General features: G+C 39.5%; 1 protein-coding gene across 2 annotated transcripts; it reads right to left on the bottom strand.

Annotated features, from left to right (window-relative positions):
• LOC131236560 (TOM1-like protein 3) lies at positions 1-27,823 on the bottom strand. Of its 2 annotated transcripts, none has more exons than XM_058233825.1 (10): positions 27,598-27,823; positions 26,544-26,675; positions 20,994-21,072; positions 16,014-16,112; positions 15,751-15,864; positions 12,780-12,931; positions 8,174-8,255; positions 1,722-1,807; positions 1,445-1,636; positions 1-1,053 (listed from the first exon to the last, which is right to left on the bottom strand). In XM_058233825.1, the coding sequence occupies exons 2-10, from the start codon at positions 26,648-26,650 to the stop codon at positions 354-356; spliced, it is 1,611 nt and encodes a 536-aa protein (XP_058089808.1). In that variant the 5' UTR covers positions 26,651-26,675; positions 27,598-27,823; the 3' UTR covers positions 1-353. The 2 variants fall into 2 exon arrangements, with proteins under 2 accessions (XP_058089808.1, XP_058089809.1); XM_058233826.1 differs by lacking the exon at positions 27,598-27,823 and adding an exon at positions 21,370-21,593 and having other exon boundaries at positions 26,544-26,677.

Here is a 27,823-nt window from a genome sequence, read left to right as displayed (position 1 = left end):
TGTTTGGGAAAACTTCCACACCTCCCCCCAACTGATAGTACTATTATTCAGAAGAAATTGAGATTATTCAGAAACATATTCATAAAAATGCAAAGGGGACACATGGAAATTTCCAAGACTGACAACCAACATAAGAATCGAAACCCTCCTATATAAATACATTCATGTAAACATGAGACTCAGATGAAGAATGCATTTCTCACCAAAACTACCTACTGCAAAAAAACAAGTAGAAATGAACCAGCACAGAAAAATACACACCCTATCGCAAGTCCCACTAATTAAATGACATGGCGTCTTTTATGTCTGGTATAGTGTCAAACACCACAAATAATCCCACACTCGCTGACTGCTCAATATGATCTATGACTAGCAGGCTTCGAGGGAGACGATGATTTGGCCTTTGCATAATCCACCAGATCTTTGAAGAGGGAGTCCTCAGGTTTTGCCTGCCTTGTCAGGGGTGATGAATTCTGCTCGTCCGAGAGATGAGAACCCTGCTGATTAAGAGAGAGATTCTGGGTCCGCCCCACTAATCCGTCATATGAGTATCCTGACCCACTAGCGTGAGATGCCCCGCCTGATGAAGCATGCTGCTGCTGCTGCTCGAAAAACTGTTGCCTCTGGTTATATTTTGATGGTGGGGGCGGTATCGAGACGGTAGACGGGGCCTCCCAAGGAGCCGACGGGAGCCACTCAGTGGATTTTGCAGTTTGAAGAGGTTCAACATGATGGGGCTGCCTAGCAAACACGGGGGATGGGATTGAGTCACTCTGATGAGAGGGGGGTGAAGATAGTGTCAGTGGAGGCGTTGACGGTGGACTTCCATGGGCATTGGCGTGATGTGGAACTGCAACAGGTGTCTTTTTTAGCAGTTCAGATTGCCTTTCAGATCTGTAGACATCGCCGCTGAGGTAATCAATGGCACCAGTGTCTGCACTACTCGCCTTCTTTGATGATGGTGGTGGGGGAAGGAATGGACTGCCATATGCCTGCTCATTCTTAACATTAGCAGACTTCCTATTGAGTCCCTGCACATTGTCTCTCGAAGACCTGTAACACACCATGATCATGCTAAGCTTGTAAAGGATCAAAACAAAATGGCATAGAGGAAATGACTGACGGTTCAATTTGCATTGGAAAGGTCATTCTCCATGTGAAGTTTATGATACCATGACTCAAGAATGTAGAGTGTTGTCTATAAGCATGTGTCATCTGAACAAACACACATCGCCTACTGATAACAGCCTAAATGCCCTCACAACCTTTTTCAAAAGATCAGCTGCAAAGTTCCCTGCTTTCAGATAAGCACAACATACTCTGTAGTGGGGATTCACCAACTCACACTTGCAGTGGAAGTATTTAATGAAACAGTGTTTCACACCAGAGCAATTTACGAAGCTTGAGAGAGACAAGTGAAAGAAACAAGAAAACTATTGGTTACCTATGAGCTAGCTGGGAGAGATCATCTTCCAATTCATCATCCTCATGGTCGACATTAACAAGAGGTGCGACTGAGGTTTCCGTCAATCCTAGTCCGACGGCAGGAGTTCCCTTCGCCATGTCGTCGTATTTGCGAAGCACACGTTGCAAGTCGTCATTCAACGCCAGACCTTGACACAGAAGTTCCTCGTCGCTGTAAGGTCATTGACTAACAGTCAGGTTGAACATCTCTAGCTGGTGGGAACCCATACAAGAAGATTTGGAATGTATATGCTTACACTGTATTGTTAACGAGAAGCATTACACGCTTTTGGTAAGATTGGCACTGCTCGACAAGGTCCACAATCACTTCTTGTTTCACACCCTGCCAATAAGAATCCACAGTTAGCCCCAGAGTTTTGAGTTTCTGAAATGTATTAATGTCATTGGCTCTTGCAGAAATTTAATTGCTCTATTAGCATATCTGATGAACAAGCAATGCAATGATGGCCCCCAAATGTGATCTGTCTCAGCACAAGAACACTTTAGCTTCAAACCGCACCTCTCAAATTTCTAATAGGATGTTATGGAAGTGAACAAACACCAAAGATGATAAGAGTTTTTTCTTTTCTTTTCTTCTCTTTCTTTGACAGAGCAATTTATCAAGGAAACACAAATCGAAAGAAACAAAGATTACAAGAAGCACCAATCGGAGGCAAATGATGGTCAATGCAAAAGGTCACTCTAGGATCTGGATGCTCCTTATGACTACCATCCCGGCACCCTCACCTGAGGAGAGGTGTATAAAGGAAGAAATATTAACTGTTTCTGACAGATCTGAGATCTAGCCAACATTGGGGGCCAGCCTCCACCTACAGGGACACCTTTTCACAGTCCAAAAGATGATCAGAACCAATTCCACAATGTGAGTGGTCAAAAACAGATCCAAATAAATCAATTACCTTTTTCCAATTAAATTGTTAATCCAGCCTCATTTTTCAACGTCTGCAATCCTAACACTATGAGCTTAACAAATCATATCAGGGCCTCTGCTTCTCTGCAACTTTGCCATTCGGCAGCCACCAAGAGCCATTAGTGCCCAATTTCAGTTCAAGTGTGGCAAGTTAACACCTAACCTGGAGGCTGGAACTGCCACCTTCATGCAAGTCAAGAGCGATGAGACCGATGGCAAAATTTTCTAGCCAAATTTGGAGCTGCCATGCAACAGTCCAATCTGCTGTCTCCAGGATAAGTTCATTCCAGCTCAGCGAGTTCGGGTAGTTTTGCTGTTGTTAAGTGATAACTTTTTTTTTTTCTTGGTTGTTATGCTTAATCTGCTGCTTTCTTGTTTGCAGCAGTGGTTGGTTGGTCAGAGCAGCTTCTTTTTTCTTTTTTTTTTTGTGGGGAGTAGATCTTGCATCCCTCTATTGTATCTTTATTTTCACTTTCTTAATAAAGCTTGTGTTATCCATCATGAAAGTAACAACGATAATAACCAACGTCCAAGAAATTACAAATCTTGTCCAATAAACTTGCAAAACAAGCCACTTTTATCTATAAATATCTTGTACTTTCTCTTCTAACAAATGCTCAAGTGGAAGATTCTTTGTAAGTCAACCAAGTTAATTGAATGTCCCTCTAGGAGAAACAATCCAACTGATCAAATTGACCTTAGAAAATCAACCAAGTAGCGTCTAAATATGGCACTCAAGGAGGTTGGTGGGTGAAAAAAGCATCGGTTTATAGGACTTCTGGGATATGGAAGGCAGTGTGCAGTGTGTAGAGTGAAGAAGAGGTTCAAGGAAGTGGTTCAGTTTGTCTGCGGTGATGGGCAGCAGATCCGGTTTAGGGTTGACCCGTGGATTGGTGATAGACCTCTTCAAAAGGTGTTTCAAGCCAGATCAGAATATCTCTATTAACCAATGCTTCAATAACTTCGATGGTTCTGGTAGTTAGTCCACTCCGTGCAAAAGGAGCCTGTGAGGCGGAGGAAGCAGCTCGGATCATGGTGAGACTCCACCATAGTAGACCGTCGCCTGGTGTGCGGGATTCCAAGGTGTGGTCAAAATCCAAATATGGTTGATTCTCAGTTAGATACTTTTATAAGGAGCTGTCACCCTACACATCTGGCACGAGGTGTGATTTTACCTCATTTGTTTGATCCTACAGGACTCCTCCCAAGGTGGTGATTATTGCTTGGCTAGCATGAAGGAATAGAGTGCTAACTATTGATAACTTGCAAAAACGAGCAATGGTGATTCCATATTGTCGTTATGTGCATGAGGGACGCAGAGTCGATGAACCACTTGTTCATTCACTATGTTGGTTCGGTCAGTTTGGGATTGGTTCGTTGCAATTTTCAACCCTCATTAGGTGATGTCAGGATCCATAGATGTTCTCTTCATAGCCGCTTTGGGGGGAGGGCAAATTTATTTATTTTAATGTTAGAGTGAGTTAATTGTAATTTTTTGCTTTAGCCAAAGTGAGTGGTTAGAAGAGGCCGGGTGGTAAATTTATTGCCTTTTGGCATCCTTTTAATAAAACCTTCTTAGAGAGAGAGAGAGAGGATACCAAAGACTCATATGGTTCTTTACAAAAGAATAAATTAAAGGGAATTGTATAAAAAACTAACTGCTTAATATAGAGTTTACATTCAAGTAGCTTTTTCAAAAAGGCTTCCAATAAGTTACCCTATTAGTTTAGGTAATTATAATTAGGGTGTCCCGTATCCGTTACGATACAGCCGTATTGGTAACGGCAGTGGCCGTTACGTGATACGAGGCCATAACGGGGCACCCCCCGATTCTATAGCCGTAACGGCCCCGTAACGGTCGTTACTGCCTTGTAACAGTCAGGGCGAAATGGTAAAAAAAAACGGCCTTTTTTTTTTTTTTTTTGCTTTTTAAGGTCTGTTTGTTCACTTTTTTTTTAAACTTCTTTCTTCCAAACCCTTCATAAATCATTCTATTGCTATTTTCGACCACTCTTAGCTTGATATTACAGATAAAAACAACTTATATTAAGGATTTTCTTGATTCGAAGCTCCGTGGGCCATTTTTCAGAAATTTCTCAAAAATAAGTATTTATATTTTTTATTCAATGTTTTGCCGTTTGAATGGTAAAATATGATGTGTTAATCATAATAGAAGATATTAATGTCCATTTTACAGATTGTTGTTGTCATTTTATATTTTTCTATAATTTTTTTCTATTTACGAACTATTTTCGACCCTTTTTATTAATTCGAAAACTTAATTTTTATTGAATGTTTTGTTGTTTTAATGGTAGAATATGATATGTTAATCATAGTAGAACATGTTAATGTCTATTTTACAGATTGTTGTTGTCATTTTATATTTTTTTATAATTTCTTTCTATTTACGCACTATTTTTGGCCCTTTTTTAAAAAAAATCGAATATATTACACATGTAAGATATTTTCATATTACATTCATTCTAATATATCTATCATTAATAATAGATAGTTAGAAAATTAAATATATGAGTTTTGCAGTCAAATCCAGGGTGTCTGGTTCATAAATTCATCAGACAATCCGATACAACTTCTCACCAAAGAGTAGACCGTTATACCACCATAAACATGTTCCAATTTATAAATGAATGCATATTTGAAATGCTTAGAATATTCCGGATTTAATCCATATTTTTTTCTTCTTTTTTTTTGCCAAAAAAAAAATTTGCACCATTATGCCCTCGTATCGCCATTGCACCCCCGTATCCGTATCGATATCGGAAGGCACCGTTACGCCAACCGATACCGATACAGGATACCTTGATTATAATTGGACTACCTTCCGTTACGTTACTTGTGGTTGGTGGTACAAGCAAAGGGATAGGCAGATCGAATGAGCCCAAGGTGTGTTGTAATAGCCATTACAAGGTTGTAATGGCTTAACGGTAATGGTGGCAACCATTACATGTTACAGGGTCATAACGGTTGTTACAGAAAAAATGACTCGTCACGGCCGTTAGGCCGGTTAAGGGGCCAATACAATTTTATTTTATTATTTTATTTTTTTTAAAAAAAAGGACCACGGTGGTGGCCGTAGTGGTTAGAGCTGGGCAGAGTCGAGTCGAGTCGGACCGAGTTACTGACTCAACTTGATCCGGTTTTGAAATAGGCCTGACCCGAACTCAATCCGACTCGATACCAAGTCCAGCATGCCTGACTCGATCCGAGTCCGGTCTGGCCTGGACTGATCCGGACCGAGTCCAATCCAGTTAGGAGTACCGAGTCGGGTCAAGTTGGCACTGAGTCAGATTGAGAGATGGGGGAGGGAGAGGGTGGAGAGGAGAGAGGAGGAGGAGGGTGATGGTAGTGGGTGGTTGCTGGACTTGGAGGAGGATGAGGGAGGGAGTGAGAGTTTGGAATCGGATCGGGGTAGGGTGCAGCGGGTAGGGTTAGAGAGGTTAGAAATTAGGGTTTTTTTTTGTTATATATATATATATATATATATATATATATATATATATATATATATATATATATATATATATATATATATACCCAAACCCAAGTCAAGTCGAGTTTCGGATCGAGTCGAGTCTAACCGGATCGAGTTTCGGGTCGAGTTACTAGGTAACTTGAACTCGACTCGGTTTGAGTTCGGATTTGGCGAAGCCTCGGTTCGGACCGACTCACCAATTCGGTTCGGGTCGAGCCGGATCGAGTCGAGTTAGCCGGATCAAGTCGTCCCGTGCCCACCTCTACTAATGGTTACTATTACAGAATACTATGGGTGGGTCCCACTAATATTTATGTGAAACCCACTCCAACCACCGAATGAGTCACCCCATGTTTGGTCCATCACCCAAAAATCAGCCCTATCCGTGATTCAAGTGGACCACATGATTGGAAATAGTGTACACGACAACCCTCACCCTCCAAACAATTTCCCTTTGTGTGGCCCACCTAAATCACGGATGGGCCTAATGTTTGGCCCTGGGCATATATTTGGTGTGGCGACTAATGGTTGGCATGGATTTCATATAATCATCACAATGTGCCCAGTAAAAGTCATGGATGGATGTCTCTCTCCCAACTGTTTCCTTTGTTGTGACCCACATGAATCACAGATCAGCTTGATTTTTTGGCCCTGGGCCTAACGTGGGATTACACATCTAACGATCAGGGTGGATTTCACATAAAAATCATGGTGGGGCTCGAAAAAAAATCAAGGGTGGAGTTCCTCTTGCAATTGTTCCATAAAACAGATATTTAAAGTTAATTTTACAGACACTCACCCTAGGTTTTTTACAGGTTCACTGTGATGTGTATGTGAGATCCACTCCGATCAGTAGATGTGTAATCTAATCCCATGTTAGGCCTAGGGAAAAAAAATCAGGCTGACCTATGATTCAGGTGCCACACCAAAGGAAACAATTAGGAGAGACATCCACCTTTGTTTTTTTATGAGGCCCAACATGATGTTTATATGAAATCTACAAAATTTAGGCCTAGGTCCCAAATAGTAGGCCTATCCATGATTCAAGAGGGCCACACAAAGGGAAACAGTTTGGAGGGTGAAGGTTGCCCTGTACATTGTTTCCAATTGTGTGGTCTCATTGAATCATGGATGGGGCTAGAGGTATACACGAACCGAGCTAGCGGGGTTAGCTTGCTCGACTCGACTCGAAAAAGCTTGATTCACCTCCCTCGACTCGACTCGACTCCAAAAAGCTCGATTCGACTCGGTTCGAAGCTGAGTTCGAGCCGAGTTCGAGCTGGCCCCAGCTCAACTCGACTCGGATCGAACCTAGCTCGAATCGAACCAGTTCGGTGACTAGGTTACTTTGATATTGATGTTGCTCACCAAGTGTTTGATGAAATGACTCAAAGAAGTGTGGCTGGTGGCAAGGAAGGTATGTATATGAAACCAACACCCTTTTTTTCTTGATTTTTATGTTGCTTAGAAGGTGTTTGATAAAATACCTGTAAAACCATTGTTGTTGTCTCAAATACAGTGAGATTTTGAAGGTGCAGTCCAAGTGTTTGTGAAAATGCTGCAATGGCGAACTCGGCTCGATCTTGGCTCGAATTGGCCCGAGCTGTTGACCAAACTGAGTAGAGCTGGCCAGTCAGGCTCGAGGACCGAGCCGAGTTCAAGCTAAGGTCAGCAAGTGGCCGAGCCGAGTTGAGCTGAGGCCAGCTCGACTCGGTTTGACTCAAAGTACACCCCTAGATGGGGCTGATTTTTGGGCCCCAGGCCTAACATGGGGTGACACCTAGTTGTCAAGGTGGATTTCACATAAACATCACGCTGGGGCACAACCGAGCCGTTAACCCCTTGGCTAGCACGGCCAACCCCAGCTTTTGTCAAGAAATCTGGCGGAAAGTACTCCAGTGATAACTACTCAAAATTAATCAAGTAGCTCATTGAAATCCTCTTTGAAAAAGGTACCAAAATGTAAATTCTATATAAAGTAGGTAGTTTTTTGTAAAATTCCCTAAATTCAATAGCATAATGCCACTACCAATGGCTAATATGGATGAACAATGTACACTTTCCAAAGTACCCTCAGGAAAAAAGTACACAACAAATGAAAATACAAAATAGACATGGTAGAATGGCAAGAATATATCTAATATTTTACACAAACATACATATATGTGTACATATACATATTTGAGTGTATCCCATCTTTTGAGCAGAAAGAACAAATATGTGACTCCCTTCAAAAGACTTCAAAGCAGTGACAATCTTCAAAGCAATCTAAGAAAAGGAATTACCTCTGGACTATGAGGATCCAATGCACTAAGCATTTCTGTCAACACGTCTGCAATTCCCCGAGCGTTTTGAATATCTACCAAGCTGCATTGTGGACAAGATGAGGAAAGACAGTTAAAAAATGTAACTGATATTTTTCCCATATGGAACCCTCAAAAGACCAACTAAAAAGTAAGAAAAGAATCATAGAAATGAAATGCTTATTACTATCAACAGATTCGGGGTACCTATCTTTAATAATATAATCAACTAGTTCAACAAAACTCCAGTTGGCCTCTTGTTTATGCATTTCGCAAGTCAAGAGTATTGTCTGTCTTCTTCTTCTTTTTTCAGTGGCAATAATACTTCTATTTAAAGAAAAAGTTAAAAAGCGAAACAGGACATCATCCACAGGCAAGTGACCCACTTGTCACTCAACACAGAAAAACACAGCCAACGAAAAGCCAAAAAGCTAAAATATTTCACTCTCAGAATAACAAGTTAAAAATCTCGAAACAAGACTATAACTCAACAAAGATTTGAAAGACCTGCCCCAGATTGCCACTCCCTCCCTAGATCAACTCCTTCCAATAAGGCCAAAAAGTTAGGTAGGAGCAGTGTTCGAAATATCGGTATCGCGTTACGTATCGCATTCTTGGGATACGGACACATGTCGGTTATCGCATGGGATATAACGGTTGTATCGCGTAATGTATCATCATTGTTGGAAACATGGGGAAACATTGGGAAATTGGTCGAATTTTTCAATGAAACTTTAGTGATTGTTAAAAAAGACATCGATACACACTTACAGATCAAAACATTACAAAAAACAAGTACACATAATAGGTTTTCTTTGTATGGGGTCCTAAATCTATGCGTTGTCTAACTAAATTGATGCAAGTATATTCAATGTCTATTCATATAATTTATAAATGTAAGAAGACATGTGGAAACATAAGCAATACATTCAAAAGCAAAATAAGAATAACTAGATTAGGTTACATACATGTTTGATTTTATGTTTGGACACAGATTGGAAATGATTTACGAGAAATTGGGAAATTTTGATTTTTTTCAATTTTCCGCAACTTGGCCGCATCTCCTCCAAATCTCGAAATCGAATCTCCCAATCCATGATTTTTCATGTTTTAAAATCATGGATTTGTAACAATTTGACACTAATTTAACATGATTTACAGAAAATAAAATGATCGAAATTCGAAAATGCTCACTAGATCGAACATGTGGGATATATCGCATTACCTGTGCATTTCGTATCGCACAGGTGGGATACAAGATATATCCTGGGATATATCGGCCGATATCATCGATATTTAAAACACTGGGTAGGAGAAACCTCTCTTTTTATTGAATTGACCGAACTGGATTTCCCTTCTAAAATTCTATGATTCCTTTCCTTCCACAGGCCCCAAATGATGCCATATGGCAACACGTTCCACAAAATGATATCCCTCTATGCTGGAAGGGACCCTTTCCCCAACCCACAACTCCAAATGCATCAAAAAATACCGCCACAGTCAACCAGTTGTCTAACAGTGGAGGAAAAGATAATCCACACTTTCATCTCATTGGCACATAATACAGGTTTGGAAAAGCCATCTGATGCTTCCTGAGGTCATGCATTATGCAGTGCAAGGATCTTGTTTGCTGTAGATACCCATGCAAAAGCTTGCACCCTTGTTGGTACTGGGGCTTTCTAAACTCTAGCACATAGAGAATTACTTGCCTCATGAAGATATATCCAAAACACAGAATTAGAAGTGATTCATTTTTTAACAAATTCAAAATAATAATAATAATAATAATAATAAATTAAATTAAATTAAAAAAACCACTACAAGTGAATCTTCCATTTTCACATACTTACAGATATTTCCATCTTCGACTGACAAATCCACTTCCATTTTGTAGTCTGGCCAAAAACCTTTCATAAAGAGTTGGCTTAAGTACGAGGGATTTCTCAAATTGGGTTGACAGGAATCAGCTGGGTGGTGTGAAGTTCACTTGGTCCAATAACCATGAGCATCTAGCCATGTCCAAGCTATAGATAGATTCTTTGATTCAACTGTTTGGGTGGAGTTCCCGCCAGTTGATAAACACGGTTTACCTTCAGCATCTCTTATCCATCCTATAATTCTGGAACCTAAGAAGGATGATTGCGGACACCCTTTTGTTTTGAGCTCATGTGGTCAGAGGAAGAGGGCACTCCTTTGAAAAGGAGTGGTGAAGGTCTTTCTCAGTTTGAGGGATGGGTGCACCACATTCTTCTTACTGAACTCAAGCTCCTCAAGGGAAAGACATGGCAGGGAAGAAAGATTCTTCATAATATTCAGGCATTAGACCTCAAGGAGGAATCTCACCAGATGTCTGAGGAAGAGAAGAACTTATAATCTCATCTAAACCTGGAATACAAAAATAAGTCAAAAGAAGAGGAAATCAAGTGGCAGCATCATTCCAGGGCAGTTCAGCTAAAAGAGGTGGACAAGAGAAGTGGAGTTTTTCCATAGAATTGCTAGCGCCAAGCATGGATGCAACTAGATCCAAAGTCTGGGTAAATGGGGAAGAATAAAAGAAAATGTAGCGTCCTATGGCTCTATTGTGAATTTCTACTCCAACCTTCTCCAGGAAGGTTAGGCCCGTCCAAATCTCGCCAATATTGCTTTTGATCACTGATGAAGAAATTGAAAGCTTGGAAAAGCCAATTGAGGATGAAGAAGTTGAGCTCTCTTTGGGGAGGGGCAGGGCACCTAGCCTGGCTGGGTTTTCCATTGCCTTCTACCAAACATTTTGGAAGGAGCTGTGAAATGTGATTTGACAGCTTTCGTTTCTCAATTCTTCGAGAAAGTTAATCTTTCAATAGAGGTGAGAGCATCTTTCGCTGATGAGGCTGTGTCTAAAGGACTTCAGCCCTATTCGTTTGATTGGGGGACAAAATTCTAGCCAAAATCCTAGCTTAAAGATTTTGCAAGGTGCTGGAGAGTGTCATGATCTAACTCTCAACGGGCTTTTATTTTTAGTAAGTAGATTTTGGATGGTGCCTTCATCGCTCATGAATGCATTAACTTGAGGTATGTGGAGAGGATGCGCATATTTGCAAGCTTGACATGAGGAAGGCTTATGACCATGTTGACTGAAGTTTTGTGATTGTATGCTGAGGAGATTATTTAGGATACAGGGTTAAATGAATAAGATGGATTAGGGAGTTTTGAGATTCTGTGTTGGTTAATTGGTAGCCTAAAGGTTTCTGAAGGGGTTCGAGACGAGGCTGCATCAGGGGGATTCACCTTCCCCATTTCTTTTTGTTGCAGTGGTAAAGGTTCTTAGCAGAATGTTGGATCAAGCAACATCAGTGCGACTGACAAATGGTTTTAATGTGGAAAGTGAAAGCTTTCAAGTATCCCATCTCCAGTTTACCAATGATGCACCTCTTTTTGTGATGCTGAAGCAGCACAAGTTGACAAGATTAGCCTCTTAGGAAAGTTATTCGATGAGGGTGAAGTTGTTTCAGCTCTGTAGATCAATATCCATAAAAGTCAAATCTAGGGTATCAAATTGGTCCTCAATGAAGTTTATAGATCAGCGGAGGTGTTGGTTGTAAGGTCAGCAGCCTTCCTTCTTACTGGAGCCTTCCTTTCTATACTGGTAAGCATGCTAAACACTTGTGGGATAAGGTGGTTGAGAGGATGGAAAGTAAACTTTCTAGATGCACAACACCTTAAATAGGAATAGGGAGTGAAACAAGATTAATAAAGTCCGACCATAAATCGATGGGACAAGGCGACGATGACAATGATATGACAACGACGATGATGATAGACAATAGATAATAAAATGATCCCATCTTTAAACAGTCTTGCAAGCTAAGAGTCAAGCTTTGTGAATTGAAAGCTTGCTTGACATGTTTCTTGTATTGTTGAGGATTTTATTGAAAATTATTACCAATCGTTCGTTGGTAGAATTGGGCAGGCATAATGAATGAACAAATGGAGCAGAAAAGGCATGTTCAATTGGGAAAGAGAAAAATTGCAATGAATCTATTTGGGATGGTTGGCATCAGGGAGATGATCATTGATCATATTCAAAGTCTAAGCTGAGAAGTGTTCCTTCCACAACTGAAACATGCATCTTTACCAGTTACATTCAATTGTACAAGATAGATACCCACTTGTGAAAGTTAAGATGATTGTTAACTGCCATGTCCTGAAGGAGTGCAAAGACCCTTTATGTCTTTCTTTTTCTTTTCTTTTTTTTTTAATCGGCAAGAGTGCAAGGACCTATTTCCAAAAGAATAATAACAAGAAGATGCACTGAAGCTAGGAGAAAGGTAGAACCCTCGTTCCAAAAATGAAATATCTGGTTAACGTGGTAGAGTAACAAATGACATTCAATAAACTATACCATGCTTACGAACTTTTATAGGGGGAAACAATCATCATCTAAGCCTTATACCGATTAATTGGGGCCAGCTACATGAATCTCATTTCACCATTCTACTCTATCAAAGGCCAAGGCAAAAAATAAATAAATTATGATTGAGCATGCAGGAATTGCCTACGAGTTGTAAGCTATTGGTAAAATGGAATGCAGGTTAAAACTTGAAAGTACCTGAGTTCAGAAGCATTGGATTGAAGAGAGGCTTCAAGAGCTGCAGCCTCATATATCGAATCATCAGGATGGCTCATTATTGGCTGCGTTTGCGGAGGTGTAAACAAGGGCACAGCATTCTCCACGCGGGGTGGGAACTCTACTCCAGCAAACTGAACAATTGACAAGAAGCCAATGCCATCAATGTTAGGGTACAAAAATGAGAAAAGGCATAATAGGGATGACAAGAAATATTTTGAAAATGTCACTGGCTATGAAGAAAAAGACCTACAGAGTTTTGAAATAACAACACTACAGGCACACTTCAGAAAAAAACTATTGGAGAAGCAAATGATTTGCAGTCTCCTCTGCTCTATTCTTAGGGCATGTTTGGATATGTGGAATCCAAGACAAAAGAAAGAAAGAAAAAAAAAAAAACAATAATTTTTTTTGAAGGAGAAAATAACAATAATTATCCAATGATGGTTTCTATGAGAACTATTGAAACATGGATTCCAATTTAGGGTTCCCATTTGGTCGCAAGTGGAAATCTCATATTCCTCTCGCAAGTCACAATGGTCGCCCAGTTTCTTGTGTCAAGAATCCAAATTACAGAGAAGTGTAATGATTGCTTGGGGGAATCCACCTTTTTCTTTGCTACTCAAACAACGCAAATCACTACATCAAAGAAGAACCCTTTTCCTTCTCCGCTATTCGGCATGGAATCCAAGGTTTTTGAACATGGCTTGAGTGTAGGAAAATATATGTAATTGTATGTATGTGAAATCCAAGGTTTCCTTCTCCGCTTTTGGACAAACACTCTCTCTCCCTTTTCAATTTCCTCTCTCTTTCTTCCTTCTCTTCTCCTTCAATCTCTCCACTTTCTACTTGGTATCAAAGCAGGTTTTCTAACCTAGTCATAGTCTACGATAGTGAGGACTCACTACTGACATCATCTGGTTGTACAACTGACGTCGACATTAGCAGGGAATGGCCGGATGGACATTTGAAAAGACTATGATTTTAGAAGAATATTGATGATTTTTTATAATTTTTTAATAATTTCTATATGGTGTTTTCTTAGAAATAATAAATAAATAAATAGTAAATTTTCAGTTTTCATTGCATCAAAGATTAACTTTTCTGCGGGTTTTTTGGTAACAATTTTATCTTGGATCCAACTCAATTATAAGTTAACAATCCCCATAATCAAGTTTCAATTGATTCCATTGCAATTTGAAGGCTTTATAATGTTTTTTTACAGGAAAGAGTTGTCATAAAATATGTTTTTGGGCTTGTTCTTTGTTGTGGAAGTGTTAGGGGCAACAGGTTGCAAAAACTCCTTAAGGGGTGTATACTCCCAAGCACGATTTGTTGTAAAGGCCGTTACAGGGCCGTAAAGGCCGTTATGTAAAGTTAACGGTGGCAACCATTATACATTACGGGGTCGTAAAGGCCGCAACAGCTGTTATGGAAAAAATGACCTCTCTCTCTCTCTCTCTCTCTCTCTCTCTCTCTCTCTCTCTCTCTCTCTCTCTCTCTCTCTCTCTCTCTCTCTCTCTCTCTCTCTCTCTCTCTCTCTCTCTCTCTCTCTCTCTCTCTCTCTCTCTCTCTCTCTCTCTCGTCTTCTCCTTCTTCTTCTCTTTTAACCAGATTTGAACTCAGCCCAGATTCGAACCAAGTCGACTCGATTCAATGCCACAAAGAAACGACGTTCTCTTTCTCTCTTTTAAACTTCCTATTTTTAGAAATGGTTTAACCATTCAAGCGTAGATGCTTACCAGGGATCATCGTACATCTTGAATAACCAAATTCCAATTCAAATGAAATATTTAGGAGGAATCAATAAAATGACATCAACTCAAATCCTAGATCTTCAAATTGAGAGAGATATTGGAAGAGATCAAGAATTCTCATTATTTCTTAGAATCATGGACCAAATTCGATTCAGTGGGATTTTTCACTCGCATTGTTTTCCACCAAGAACATTTTATGAAACCCTTTGCCCCCGGAATTTGGAGTATCCTACCTTCGCGTGATTCACAGGGTTCAACAAGCAATCAATATTTCATGATCAAAGGTGTAGTACTAGAAGTAGTGGTCTTTACATATTGTATTAACGATCAAAATATGGTCGAAAGAAAGAAAGAAAGGAAAAAACTCTTTTTGGTGGGACTTCTTCCTATACCTATGAATTCCTCTAGACCCAGAAATGACACATTGGAAGAATCTTTTTGGTCTTCCAATATCAATAGGTTGATTGTTTCGCTCTTGTATCTTTTAAAACAGAAAAAGATCCCTCAAAGTTCTTCATGGATCCAAAAGAGAGTACATGGGTTCTCCCAATAACTAAAAAGTGTATCATGCCTGAATCTAACTGGGGTTCGGTAATTAACAAAACACAGCTGGGAATCATATGCTCATGAGCCTTATGATAAGTGTAGTTTTCTAATGTGCAGATTCCATCATGTGGAGCCATGGTTTGGCGATTGGACCATTGATCTGATGGGTCAAACCACGAATTGGGGATGCCACAAGAATCTCCTACATTTGAAGATCCGAACGCTTCTATCAGTAGCCCAGAAATAAAAGACCCACATTCAATAGAAAACAGGCCAAAATATTGAACAGTTTCGATCTTCCAACTTGGGAGATTTTTAAGGCATCCCCCATATAAAACACGCCTATCTGATCAACAGCTGGGATAGCCAAAATATGGGTCCCACATGTATGGGACTCCAGCGAATTGGCAAACTATGCACTAGCTGATGCTCAGGACCATGTAATTCTTCATCGTTTTATGGGAAGCTAGGTGGACATCCCAGAAAAATTCATCACAATAGGCAGTTTAAATCCGACACAACTCCATATGGCAACATGGCAAAAATCCTTCACTGTCCAATAATAAGACGGGCTCAGAAATAGAAAAGAAATTTTTTTGAATAGTTGGAAAATCAAGCATGTGAGATTGAATCATAGTTAAGATTTGCACCTTCAGTTCATTATATGCAGCATAGTACTGGGGATACTTCCCTCCGGGACCCCCAAAGGCCTCTTGCCATGTATCTATGAGAATCAATATCTTTTCCCTCACATTTAAGTCTGGCTGCAGAGTGCAAATTTGGAGAAATCAACTATAGAGATTGAGGTCAAATAAGAAATACATTAACATAATATAATTTCTTTTTTTTCTTCTTTTTTTCACAAGTGGATGTAAGAGATAATTTTGATCAAAGCAGGGAGAAAATAGCCAACCTTTTTCTTCACTATCTTCACCATTTCATGCAAGATATCACGTTCGACGATCTGGAGATGCACGTTGTCCCCACAGTTTTTGCTGAGAGTCTCTAAAACCTGCATCAGGATTCCCCAAAACAAGCATTTATAATTAGAGGATTCCTCGGGATATAGATCCAATAAAAGCCCGGTATCTATCGTCCCTCGCAAGACCTCTTTAAACAGTGGTCACATAATTTCATTGATGAAAAAAAAAAAATTTTATAGCAATGGGAAAACAAGGAAAGGCACAGACTACATATAAAGGGACTTTGCATTTTGCACAAAGTATAGTGAGGGCTCTCAGTCCATGTCAGTTAAGCAATTCTAAAAGCCGCTTGGGTGACATTCATTTATCATTCAAAATGGTATATGCCACACAACTTTAGCTGTTTGGAACACAACTCTCTCGCATTTCCCACCAAAACTATTTTGAAGGCATCTTTTTCTGCCCACTTTTACACATGCCAACTTGTGGCATGCATTGCAGGATTCAAACCATCCACGAGAGGTGCCATTATGTGTAGGGGTGGCAATGGGTCAGGTTTGGATCAGGTCGAGCCTGACCCATTTGCTAAACCAGCCAAGAAGTCCTGCCCGAACCCAGCCCATTACCCTGTGGCCCCACTTAAAATTCATTAAGACCAAGCCCGACCCAACCCATTTAATTGTAATCAAGGTGGCTCCGACCGGGCACAACCTCACTCGGGTTTAAGAATGGAAGATGAGGCTTAAGGTAACAAGCCTTGCCAAAGTAGTGTTATATATCAATACTAAACAGGCTAAAGGTAAAAACACGCGTACATCATGTGTATGTATGCTTCACATCATCATCTTCTTCTTCTTCTTTTGGGCCAGATCATGTCAATTGCCCCAGCCCATTGCTAAGCCTTATGGATGGGTCAGGTTGGGTAGGGTTCAACCTGAACCTGGCCCAGCTACTTAAATGGGCCTCATATTCGAACATTGATCCTGACCCACTATCCATTTAGAATGGCCTGAACCCACCTCAAAAGTGGGTTGGGCCAGTTGAACCGCAGGCCACCCCAACCTATTGATACCCTAATCATGTTAACATTCCATGTCCCAATATCATGTTCATCCCAAGTTTCAGTTAGTCTAATCTTGACCATTTCATTGCTTAGCGAACAGGCACTGACAGCTACAGTGGCACCAGTTGGTGGAAAATGAGTTAGATTCAGTACTAATGTCACCCAAACATGCCCTGAGGGCTCGTTTGGGAGCTTAACCATTTCATTGCTTAGCCAACAGGCACTGACAACTACAGTGGCACCTGTTGGTTTACATTCATTACTAATGTCACCCAATCATGCCCTAAGGGGTCGTTTGGGAGCTTGTAAATGGAGGTGAACGAAATCCATTTCACAATTACACTAGAATCAAGTGTAAACGGAATCCTCAGTTGTGTTTGGTAGTTTGTAAATGAAATGCACTAAAATCCAAATATTCTGTTTGGATGCTTTTATTTGATTTTGGGTGTAACTGGAATGCATTGGAATTCTTCAATATATTCACAAGAACCTGAATTTGATTAACTAAATCAGCTTTAATATCCCAAATTAGTGTACATATGTGATATTCCACATAGTGATTGTAATAAGCCCATTGAAATATATACTTTGGCCAAAATTGAGGAAAATCTGAGCCTTGGGTGGGCCACAAAAATAAGGATCACAAACAAGCAACTTGCCAACTTTTTATAGGCCATTTAGATGGCTAACATTTGCATGGTTTGGATCATTCTATTGGTGTGATTTTAGTGATGCAGCTGATAATTAGATTGTTTTGGAGTATCATCAGTGTGCCACGTGTACGGCTGATTAGGAGCAGTGTTCGAGTTGTCGGTATCGCTACAAGTTTCGCTGGCTGGAGATAAAGATATTATATCGTTATCGCCGATAATATCGCTAATAACCAGAAATGCAGGAAAACGTGGGGGAAACATGGAGAACATAGTGGAATTTTTCAGTGAAACTCCAAGACATGCCTAAATGCACATATTTGCATATTTAGGAATAAAAAAAATTACAAAAAGAATGCATTACACAATAAGTTTTCATTTAATGGAGCCCATTTTAATGTGTTGTATATCCATGTCCGTCCATCTATTTTTCTGGATCATTTTAATGCACAATCCCACAAATGAAGTTGGTCCCAATCTTATGTGGACCATACCATAGGAAACAGTGGTGATTGACCATTGAAAACTTCTGGTGGGCCACATAAGTTTTGGTTCAAATTAATTTTATTTTATTTTTTTTAAAGGTTTCTCTAAGTTTATGACACCTCGTTGACAGTTTGAAGGGTCAACAAAACAATACAGTAGACCCTAGCAAGTTTTTCAAGGATAGGGATGTGGGTGGGACCCTAACCATGGGCCCATCTCAATGTATGCGTTGTATATGTACATAGTCCATCCTTTTAGCCAACTAATTTGAGTGCACGACCAATAATGAAGCAGATCCAAATCTCAGGTGGACCACATCGTGAGAAAAACATACACATGACCTTGATCCAAAACTTTTGTGGCCCGAGAGGTTTTCAGCACTAGGCAGTCGGTGCCCACTGTTTCCTATGGTGTGGTTCATGTGGGCATTCAATCTGTCCCATTTTTGGCTCATCACATAAAATGATTTTTCAAAATGGATGGACAGCGTGGATAAAAATCATACATTACGGTGGGCCCCACAACCAGGTTTTGCCGGGGTTGTACCCAATCCGCTTCCCTCTGGCAATTCGTGGGGATGCAGATTGTACCGACGCTGCCAGTAAAGAGGTGGCTATTGGTCGATGCTCCCTGAGCCCATCATGATATATGTGTTATATCCAAACCGTACATCCATTTGGCGATATCGTCTTAAGGCTTGGGACAAAAAATAAGACAGATCCAACTATCAAGTTGACCACACAGCAAAAACCAATGGGGGATTGAACGTCTACCATTATAACCCTTTTTGGGGTCACAGAAGTGTTGGAACAAGAAATTTGTTTTTCCTCTTCATTCAGGTATTTGTGACCCTATGAACGGATTGGATGTAAAATAAACATTATGGTGGGCTCTAAAAATTGTTTAACGGTGAAAATCATTATCTACGCTGCTATTTATGGTGTGGTACAGATGATCTTTGGATATGATTCATCTTTTGCATAATGCTCTAAAATGATATCTAAAAATAGATAAACAGTGTAGATATAATAAATACATCACTGTGGGGCCCATGTAACTTTGATCTCCTTTGAACCGTTCGTACAACTTGGAGCTCGAGGAGCGTCAGTGCTCGTCTTCGCACAACACGTACCTACAGCAGCTACAACTAGGTACACCAGCCATTCCGCTTCCCTCGGTACACAACCGCTTCTACTTCCGAGGCTCGAATTTTTTTTTTTTAATTTTTTTTTTAAACACAAATATCAGAGCGAGAGGATTTCTCGCTGAGGGGTTTTTGACCGAGGGTTTCAAAACCCTAAACTAGACCCAAATCGAGGGGAAATCCGGCAAAATTCATATTTTTCGCCGAAATTGCGACATCGATATTCCAATCGGAAAAAAGGGGGGAATTTGTAGGTTTTTCTTACCTAACAGGGCTTTTGTTCTTCCGAGTTCCAATCAGGTACGAAAATCGTGAAATTGAAGTTTTTTTTTTTTTTTTCTTTATTTCAACCACACCATGCCGATATTCTCAGCGAGAACCCATTTTTATCGATGATATCGCCGAAAAATGGGTCTTCGCCGAAAATTTCGCCGATATCTGTAAAGAAACGAAAACTTGGGGTTTCGGTGTCGCCAGTGCAGCGACACCGATATTATCGGGGATAATATCAACAAATCGTCGACAACACGAACACTGATTAGGAGTGTAGCAACACCTTTGTTTACTTGCGCAACTCTCCACGGGGGCTAAAGAAGGCTTTTCACACCAATTACAATCAACTCACAACAAAAAAGAAAAAAGAAAAAAGAAAAAGAAAAGAGAGAGAGAGAGAGAGAGAGAGCGAGAGAGATTCCAAAACACACCAATAGGTGACTATTCATTCCAATACTCCATGTGATTTGAAGTTTGGGTGTGGTATGATTCAATTCCCCATTCAACAGAGGTGCGAGACTTCTCATCTATCATCTTCCTTCTCTCTTCCTTTCTATCCAAAAAATGTATTTTCTCACAAGTTCATCTTTCTTCTTCCATCCCCACCCAAAATCATCAAAATCATATTTTTTTTCAACTTTTCATCATCCAACTTAACTCAACCATTGAGGACCCCAAAACTCTAGCCAACGACCCACGCATGTGACCATACGGCCACAAGTGCGAGCCCCTAGGCTGGCCATAAAGTCCAACCCTTTTCCCTTTTGGATTCTCTCTTACCCCACATCAAAAGCCCTCAATCGCTTTCTAAAAACCCTAACCCTAACCTAGATTCCTTACTTCCCATTTTTTTTCCCAAATCTTCCAAAATGCCTAAGCTAATTGAACCGTATAAACCCAAATTTCACCTTTTTCTCAAATTCTTTGAACCCTAGGTTAGCCTACATTCTTATTGAGCAAACCCTATGTAGTAATAGTTCCTCCCTTTTGAAATATGTTTATTCCTATGTTAGTTGGGTGTTCTCACATCCATTAGATCCTAATTTCTAGTATTCAATGATCATGCATGGCATAGTTTGTTAATTGTGGCCTAAACTATTCATAGTTTCATCTTGGATTCTTGATATATTTGATGATTTTAGAGTAAATTGTGATTTTGATTATTTAATTTAATTTAATTTGTTGATTGATTTCACTTCACCGTTTATCCACATGCATGCGTCCTGCATCAGATGTACTAGCAATCAACAATGTTTCTGATCGACTAGAACATTCATAGTTCTAACTAAAGTATGTGACAAACCGTCTATACAATCAGAGTAGAATAGCGTGTGATAAATAATTAAATACTCACAAAGAGAGCTAGAAGTTGAATTTTGGGATTTTTACTTCCAAGCCGCTTCTTGAGTATCTTCATTGCATCCTTTGCTTGCCTGAACTTGCAAAGGAAAAAAAGGAAAAGGTCACGAAAAAGAAAAGATCAATGTCAGATGCACATATATGCAGCTTATCTGAGAAATAAATAAGAAAGAACAAAAGAAGAATTGCAATGGAATCAAACTTGAAAAGATATAACTAATCCTGGCAATGCAGAAGACAATTCTCAGGCTCTAGTCCAGCATGACTTCATTAGACTCCCAGAAAAAATCAAAACAATCAACCAAATCAGGCACTATGCTGCATTAATTAATTTAATACTCCAAAAATAACCCAAATTCTCCTTGAATTACTTTAGTTAGAGTAATAAGTCACTTGCTGGCCTCCCCTGGCGCTTTTTCTCTTATTTTTCAGGAAATAAGGATCTTGGCTGCAAGAGTAAACATTTCATTAGTACAGTCAGTCAGGATCGCTGATTCGGTTTTGCATGATTTAGCCAAGGGGCACTTCGTCACTTCCTTTGCTCAGGGGATTCCATTCCTCTTCTACTTTAATGCATTTTCAGTTATCTTTTTTTCTGAAAGGTGATAATATTATTAGGGCAAAAGGGCAAACAAAGACACTAAACAAAACAAAAACAACAGAACAAAGGACCAAAAGAACTAGGAAACAAAACTGAAAAAGGAAAAAAGAGAAGAGAAAAGGACAGGAAAGAAAAGAAAATTGCATTTTCAGTTATCCTTCTCAAAATAAATAAATCAACATGAATTTTCAATAAAGCAGTCCCAAAGGATTGACATCTTTAGATGTGTGCCACAAAATGAACAATTCTTCATTCTTGACTTGAGAGGAACATAAATTATAAATATAGAGTTTATCGATATTACGTTGTGATATAAATTTATTTCCGCCTTGGTATTCAAAGAAAATAGTGACTGTTAACTAGCCATCACCATATAGAGATTATTGATGATTTATTCTGTATCGGGGCATCATTCCTAGATATAGCTTGATGTATTGTGCTATCTTTCTTTTAATTGAATCAAATAAAGCAGCTTTATTCTCATAGATCCTGCTGCTCCATTCTAGAGGACCCAAATGATAGCACATGGCACAATACTCCTTAGCACTTCTCCTTTTACCTGGAATGGACCAGCTGACTACCTGCTGATGAAATCCTTGAGAGTCCCTTAAAGGGTCCAACTGACCCCAAAAAGATCAAAGAAGTGGAAATATGGATCCAGCCACGGAACAATGGATAAACATGTGATCCACATTTTCCTAGTCATTCTAACACAAAAGGCACAGATTTCTCTTACTTAATACTCAATGTATTGAAGTGCTTATGAAACAATAGGAGAAGACAGCAAAGATTTCTTTTTTCTTTTTCTTTTTTAAAACGCCACCAACAAAGTCAAAAGCCATACTCAATCATTCTAAATAACTTCCTAAATTTGTTCACAGGAAGTAAACAAACAAGATAAAATAAAATCGGAACACGTCAAGCATGATATATACCTCAATGATTATCGGCAGTATATTATATAGCATTGGTAGCGTAGCGTAGTGCTGCCGTAGCTTACGCTACGGATGCATAGCATGTAGCGCAGGTAGCATATGCTACACTGCACCTTTTTTTTTACTTTCCATTGTTAATAATGGTGGTAAACTCGTATTTTAAAAACCCTTATATTGTGCAACAAATACCAACTCTATTGATTTTATTCTTAAAGAGTGGTGTTTATTTAATATAATTTGTTTAACTCACACTAAAGGAAAGTCATGAAGTTAATTTAAAAGAGAAATCGAAATAGGGCTTTCCAAAAACCTTTTAAAAGCCCTAGCAACACAAGTTCATCTCCCCTCTTCGAATCTTTCGATCCAAAAACCCATCGAAGGGGCTTCTTTGGCCAATTGTTGGAGCCTATAAGGGGGTCCATTTGATGCATTTTCACGATCATTGGAGATGAAATGAAGGAGAAATCAGATTTCCCCCTTCCAGTAACGTATGGCTATGGAGTTTCAATTTTCATAGTTTTCATGGATTGAATCTCCTCTTGAGCCTGCAATAGGCACGGTTTTCCCCCTTAATGAGTTTCTTTTCATGTACAATGAAATCAATTAGTTATTATGAGTTTGTTTCCATCTTTTCCTTTTAAGATGCCAGTTATTGTACATTTTTTGTTGTTTATCATTTTTTTTTCATTTCTTTTTTCAATATATGTGTGGCTATGCATTATTTTCCATAGTGTGGCCTGCGTGAGGCCCACAGAGTTGTGTGAATGGGTGGATGTGCATTGTTTGAATGTTTTTTATGGTGTGGCCCATGTGGGGACCACTGTAGTGTACTTAATGCTCTTACCCGTGGGAATTTTACACTAATGCTCTTACCTGTGGGATTTTTATTTTGAAGAATATGACATTTTTATTTTGTTTTTTTGTTTTTTTCTTACTATTTATCATATTTTTCTTATTTCAAAATTAAAAAATAGAAGTATCGTATTAGCTTACGCTACACGCTATGCTATTTACACTACATGCTACGAAGGGTTGAACGCTACGCAACATGCTACCACTATTTAAAACACTGATTATCGGTTGGGCTATTGTACGACCCAAGTCAAGGGGACTTCGTATTTGGATGTACTTCGAGATTAGAAAGGGAGAACTAAAGAGGAAGGGATTAAGAAGAAAGTCAAAGCCAAATCGGAACCACCTCCCCTAATTTCTTAAAGCTTAAATTTGTCAGGTGCTTCATGGGAAATCCAAGTCAAGCTGGGATCAGCAATGTTTTAGAAATGATGTCAAGGAGGTTGTGATGGCTTGTTGTTGCCATTCAACCAAAAAAAAAAAAAATTTGTTATGGCTCTCTCTGGTCCATGTTAAAAGGGGTTGCCTGATGACGCAAAGTTGTTCATTATGAGAGAAGGGTTGTGAATCTTTGTGTCCTCATATTGTTGGAAAGCAACATTTTTAAAGGTGATGCTTGCTCGATCATTACATGGGTCACATATCAAAGATTTCCTCCCTTTACCGTGCCTCCTTCCTGTGGAAAGTTGTTGAATGGGTGGCCCCAAAAGTCTTTTTGGGTTTTAGTTTGCTGTAGGGGAGGGCACTAGGGTGAGTTTTTGAGATGATATCTAGTGCGGTGATTCTACACTTGGATCCTGCTTTAGCTAGCCTTTGCCCTGTGGCAGATATTTCAGTAGCTAGCTGCTTTTCTTGGGTAGATTCTAGAGGTGTTTGGGTTCCCCCATGTAGGAGGGGCCTAAATGATTATGAATTCGATGATATGTTGTGTCTTCTATCTCGCTTGTAGGGGTTTCGATGTTTGGGGGTGTTGAAGACTCACTTGGCATTTCGGGAGTTTTGGTAGATTTTCGGTCCGTACCAGTATTTATATCAGCCTGTCCAAGGGGGAGATCAGCATTGCACCTCGTTCGTTTGGTTGTACGGGGCTCCTAAAATCTCAGCTTTTACCTAGTTAGTAGGGAGAAACAGAATTCTCGCCATTGATAATCTCCAGAACCGCTAGATGGTCCTCCCTAATGTGTGTATGCTATGTATGAGTGCCGAGGAATCCATCAACCATCTCTTCATCCACTGCTTTTTCTCTAAAGTGGTTTGATCCGGTATCCTCCGACAGGCGAGCATTTGCTGGGTGATCTCTTTAGATCATGGCATGATAGAGGGGGGTGGCATTTTTGGTAGCACTAGATGGAAGCTAGCCTTACTCGCCTTGCTGCTAGCTGGAAGGAAACAATCGTTGCTTCTGTAACCATAGTTGTTCAACGGGCAGGGTTCTTAATCAGATCTTTTTGTGTATCTCGAAGTGGGCGACCTGAGCTCCTTGTTTGGGTTTTTGGGGGGTTTCGTTGTATTTTATTTTTCCTTTCTTTTGTTTTATTTTGTTCTTTTCTTTTTGTTATTCTCGTTGTTTTCTTCTCTCTTTTTAGTTGTTTGAATCCAATAATATTGCTTCATCCTTCAAAAAAAAAAAAAAAAAGAGTAACTCATGCCACGGAGGCTACATCTTGTATTTTGAAGATTAAATCTGTGTTACCTCTTGCCCTTTTCCAGGCTTTAATAAATTTATGTTGTCAATCGAAATAATAATAATAATAATAATAAATAAATCATTTTTGGTCTCTCTGAGAGATAAGTGCTCATGTATTCCAAACAATGCTAAGGGTGTGGCCAATGGACTCGCATGTGGCGATGTGATGTGAGTATCACTCACTATATTGGTTCATCAGTGCATCTTTCTTAATGTTTCCCTTTTTCCAATAAAATCAATTACCCTTCAGAAAATATAAATAAATAAAATGGGTCTCTAGTTAGGAAATGATATTCCAAGGTTAGTTAAATTAGTCACAATATTTTGAGTTCAGAAAGGATCATATTTTGAATTTTGTTTGGATTTCTAGCATTTTCTTTACTTTGCATTTTTCTTGTACTCTCATATTATTCTACTGTGAGATGCATATTCATTGTTTTCTCTCCAAGACAGTGAGAATAGAATTTGAGGCAACAATGTGACTTGATCAAATTAATTGATGCTGGTCTTTCCAGATATTGTAATCTTCGCCTAAACCAGTGGATTTCAGTATGCCAACCGTTGTTCATAGACTATTTGCACTGAAACACAGTTCTGCAACCACACCCTATACAAAGAATAGCAGAGAGGTACATCCAGTCACTCCTAACACCAAGTGTGTTTGAACTAGTTGAAGCAGGAGGAACAAAACACCATTACTTCAAAGTAAACCTATGTGAGATAATAACTGAAGAATGGCCTGACAGTTGGCCATTCATCCAAAGGAGACAACCGCTAAACTTCATTAGCCAGCTGTAGCAGCCAGACCAAACTGCTAAACTTCATTAGCCAGCTGAAGCAGACAGACCAATCTAATCATTCCATTTCCAACAGCAAGAACACGTGGATTCCTGGTGCGAAAACTCCTGAGGCTACTCAGACCAAACAGAGAAATTGTGTACAACTCCATTAGGAACATACACATGCGCCAAGATGACTTCATTCATAGAGACAGAATATAAAAGTGCCTCCCTCAATTATCAAAGGCCATCCATGACCATCTATTGATATAACTACTTGTGGGCTAATAGACAACATGATCAGGAAATGGCGAGCAAAACTCTCCTCCCTACACCATGAATCCAACTAAAATCAAAAGAAAGGATACATCATTGAATTGATCATCAGGCGGAGGAGATGTTCCACCCTTATCAACAGAATTTATCCTTGCATCAAACATCTCAGTCCATGTAACAATTGCTAAAGATGACGGTGAGGAGATATTATTGAGGTAGAGGCAAAAGCTCTTAGAGAGGTTTAGGATCTTTTCAGCCAATTTCTTCAGCAGGTTTATCATTGAATCCAACTCAAGAAACGTGATAGGGTCGGTTAAAAATGGTGAGTCATAGCAAAAGCTCAATACCAAAAATAAATAAATAAAATCAGAACCATTAGAGATGCAATAGGCCAAAGTTTAATGCAAGACCATACCCTGGATCCATGTTGATAATGTCACATATTTCAATATTAATTGCCCAGTCCGGACCAATCAGTGTGTCGCTGGTTGCCCTTTCAACGAATGCCGCAGCATTAGCCATATTCACCTCTTATGTGACTGCTAGCCTAGTAATAGCAAAAACAAAACCACAAAGTTTTCAGGTACAAGTTAAAAACCAATCCATATTCTACTGGCAACATCAAGTACAGGAAAGAGCTCCCAAGGGAAAACCAATGTTACAAGACTTTAATTTTTTATATTAGTCAAAAAAGTGTAGATACTGATAATAGGCCATGCATCAATAATCAAATAGATGGCGCGCAATTCTTTGTACTGGTCAATTCTCTGCAATTGCTAAACCAGAGTTATTCTTTCTCAATAAAAATGCAAATCTCACCAGGCCCATCAAAAGGAGCTCAAGAGATCCGCCAAAGGAAGAAGACATCACCCTCACAAATGATAAAACAAGAAGAGCGATAGTAACAGCAAACAGGAACCCAAATCTCATGTTCCCCTTGACTTCCGTCAATTAAATCCATGGAGAGAAATTCGAGAGATTATAATTCACAGTATAAAAAAAGGCCTCCACAAGCAATAACAAAAAACTAACTAAAAGCAAAAATAATACAACACATCTGCAGTTTCCCTGAATTTGACTTCCATTCTCCCATTAGAAAGAAAATAAAAATAAAAAATCAACAACCTTACAATTCAAAGCATCGAGAATTACCCAAACAAGCATACAATCGATCAAAACAACAAAAACAGCCCGAATCTCGGACTCCCTCAATCTACTCACGATCATCAAACCTCTTAAAAAGAATTCAAGATACTCAGAATCCAAAGTATCAAATATCAAAACCCCAAAACGACAGCTACAGATAGATCCACGACAACACAAACGAGCTTCCAGAATCCCAAATCCAAAACCAGGTGGCTAAAAATAATAATAAACAAACCCAGCAGATGTTTGAAAAAAGGGAAACGAGATTCCAAGGGGATAATCTCAAATACAAGATCTATATGAGAGAGAGATAGAGAGAGTACCTGTCGATGAGAGAGGTGCAGAAGGTAGAAATGCTGGTTTTCTGATCTTATTTTTCCCTAGTCTGATAATATTCTTTTGGAGAGTGCTTACGAAAGGCAGGAAAGAGTTCGTCGACTTTATAATACAAGGTTCGACCATTCAAGGCAAATGCATTGCAGGCCCTTGACTTTTTTTTTTCTTCTTTTCCTCGCCCGTCTCCTTCTTCCTTCCTACCCTTTTCTTCGC

Source organism: Magnolia sinica, chromosome 2 (assembly GCF_029962835.1).
Source record: "Magnolia sinica isolate HGM2019 chromosome 2, MsV1, whole genome shotgun sequence".
NCBI lineage: Eukaryota > Viridiplantae > Streptophyta > Magnoliopsida > Magnoliales > Magnoliaceae > Magnolia > Magnolia sinica.
Note: the sequence above shows the minus strand (reverse complement) of the source record. Positions and strands in the feature narration are given on the sequence as shown.

Excerpts from the sequence above, each read along its gene's own strand:
- LOC131236560 (XM_058233825.1), bottom strand. The coding sequence starts at position 26,650 with ATGGCTAATGCTGCGGCATTCGTTGAAAGGGCAACCAGCGACACACTG. Across the intron at positions 8,256-12,779 it reads TCCAATGCTTCTGAACTCAG|CTTGGTAGATATTCAAAACG; the intron begins GTACTTTCAAGT and ends TCCACAATGCAG. Across the intron at positions 1,637-1,721 it reads CTTCTCGTTAACAATACAGT|CGACGAGGAACTTCTGTGTC; the intron begins GTAAGCATATAC and ends ATGACCTTACAG.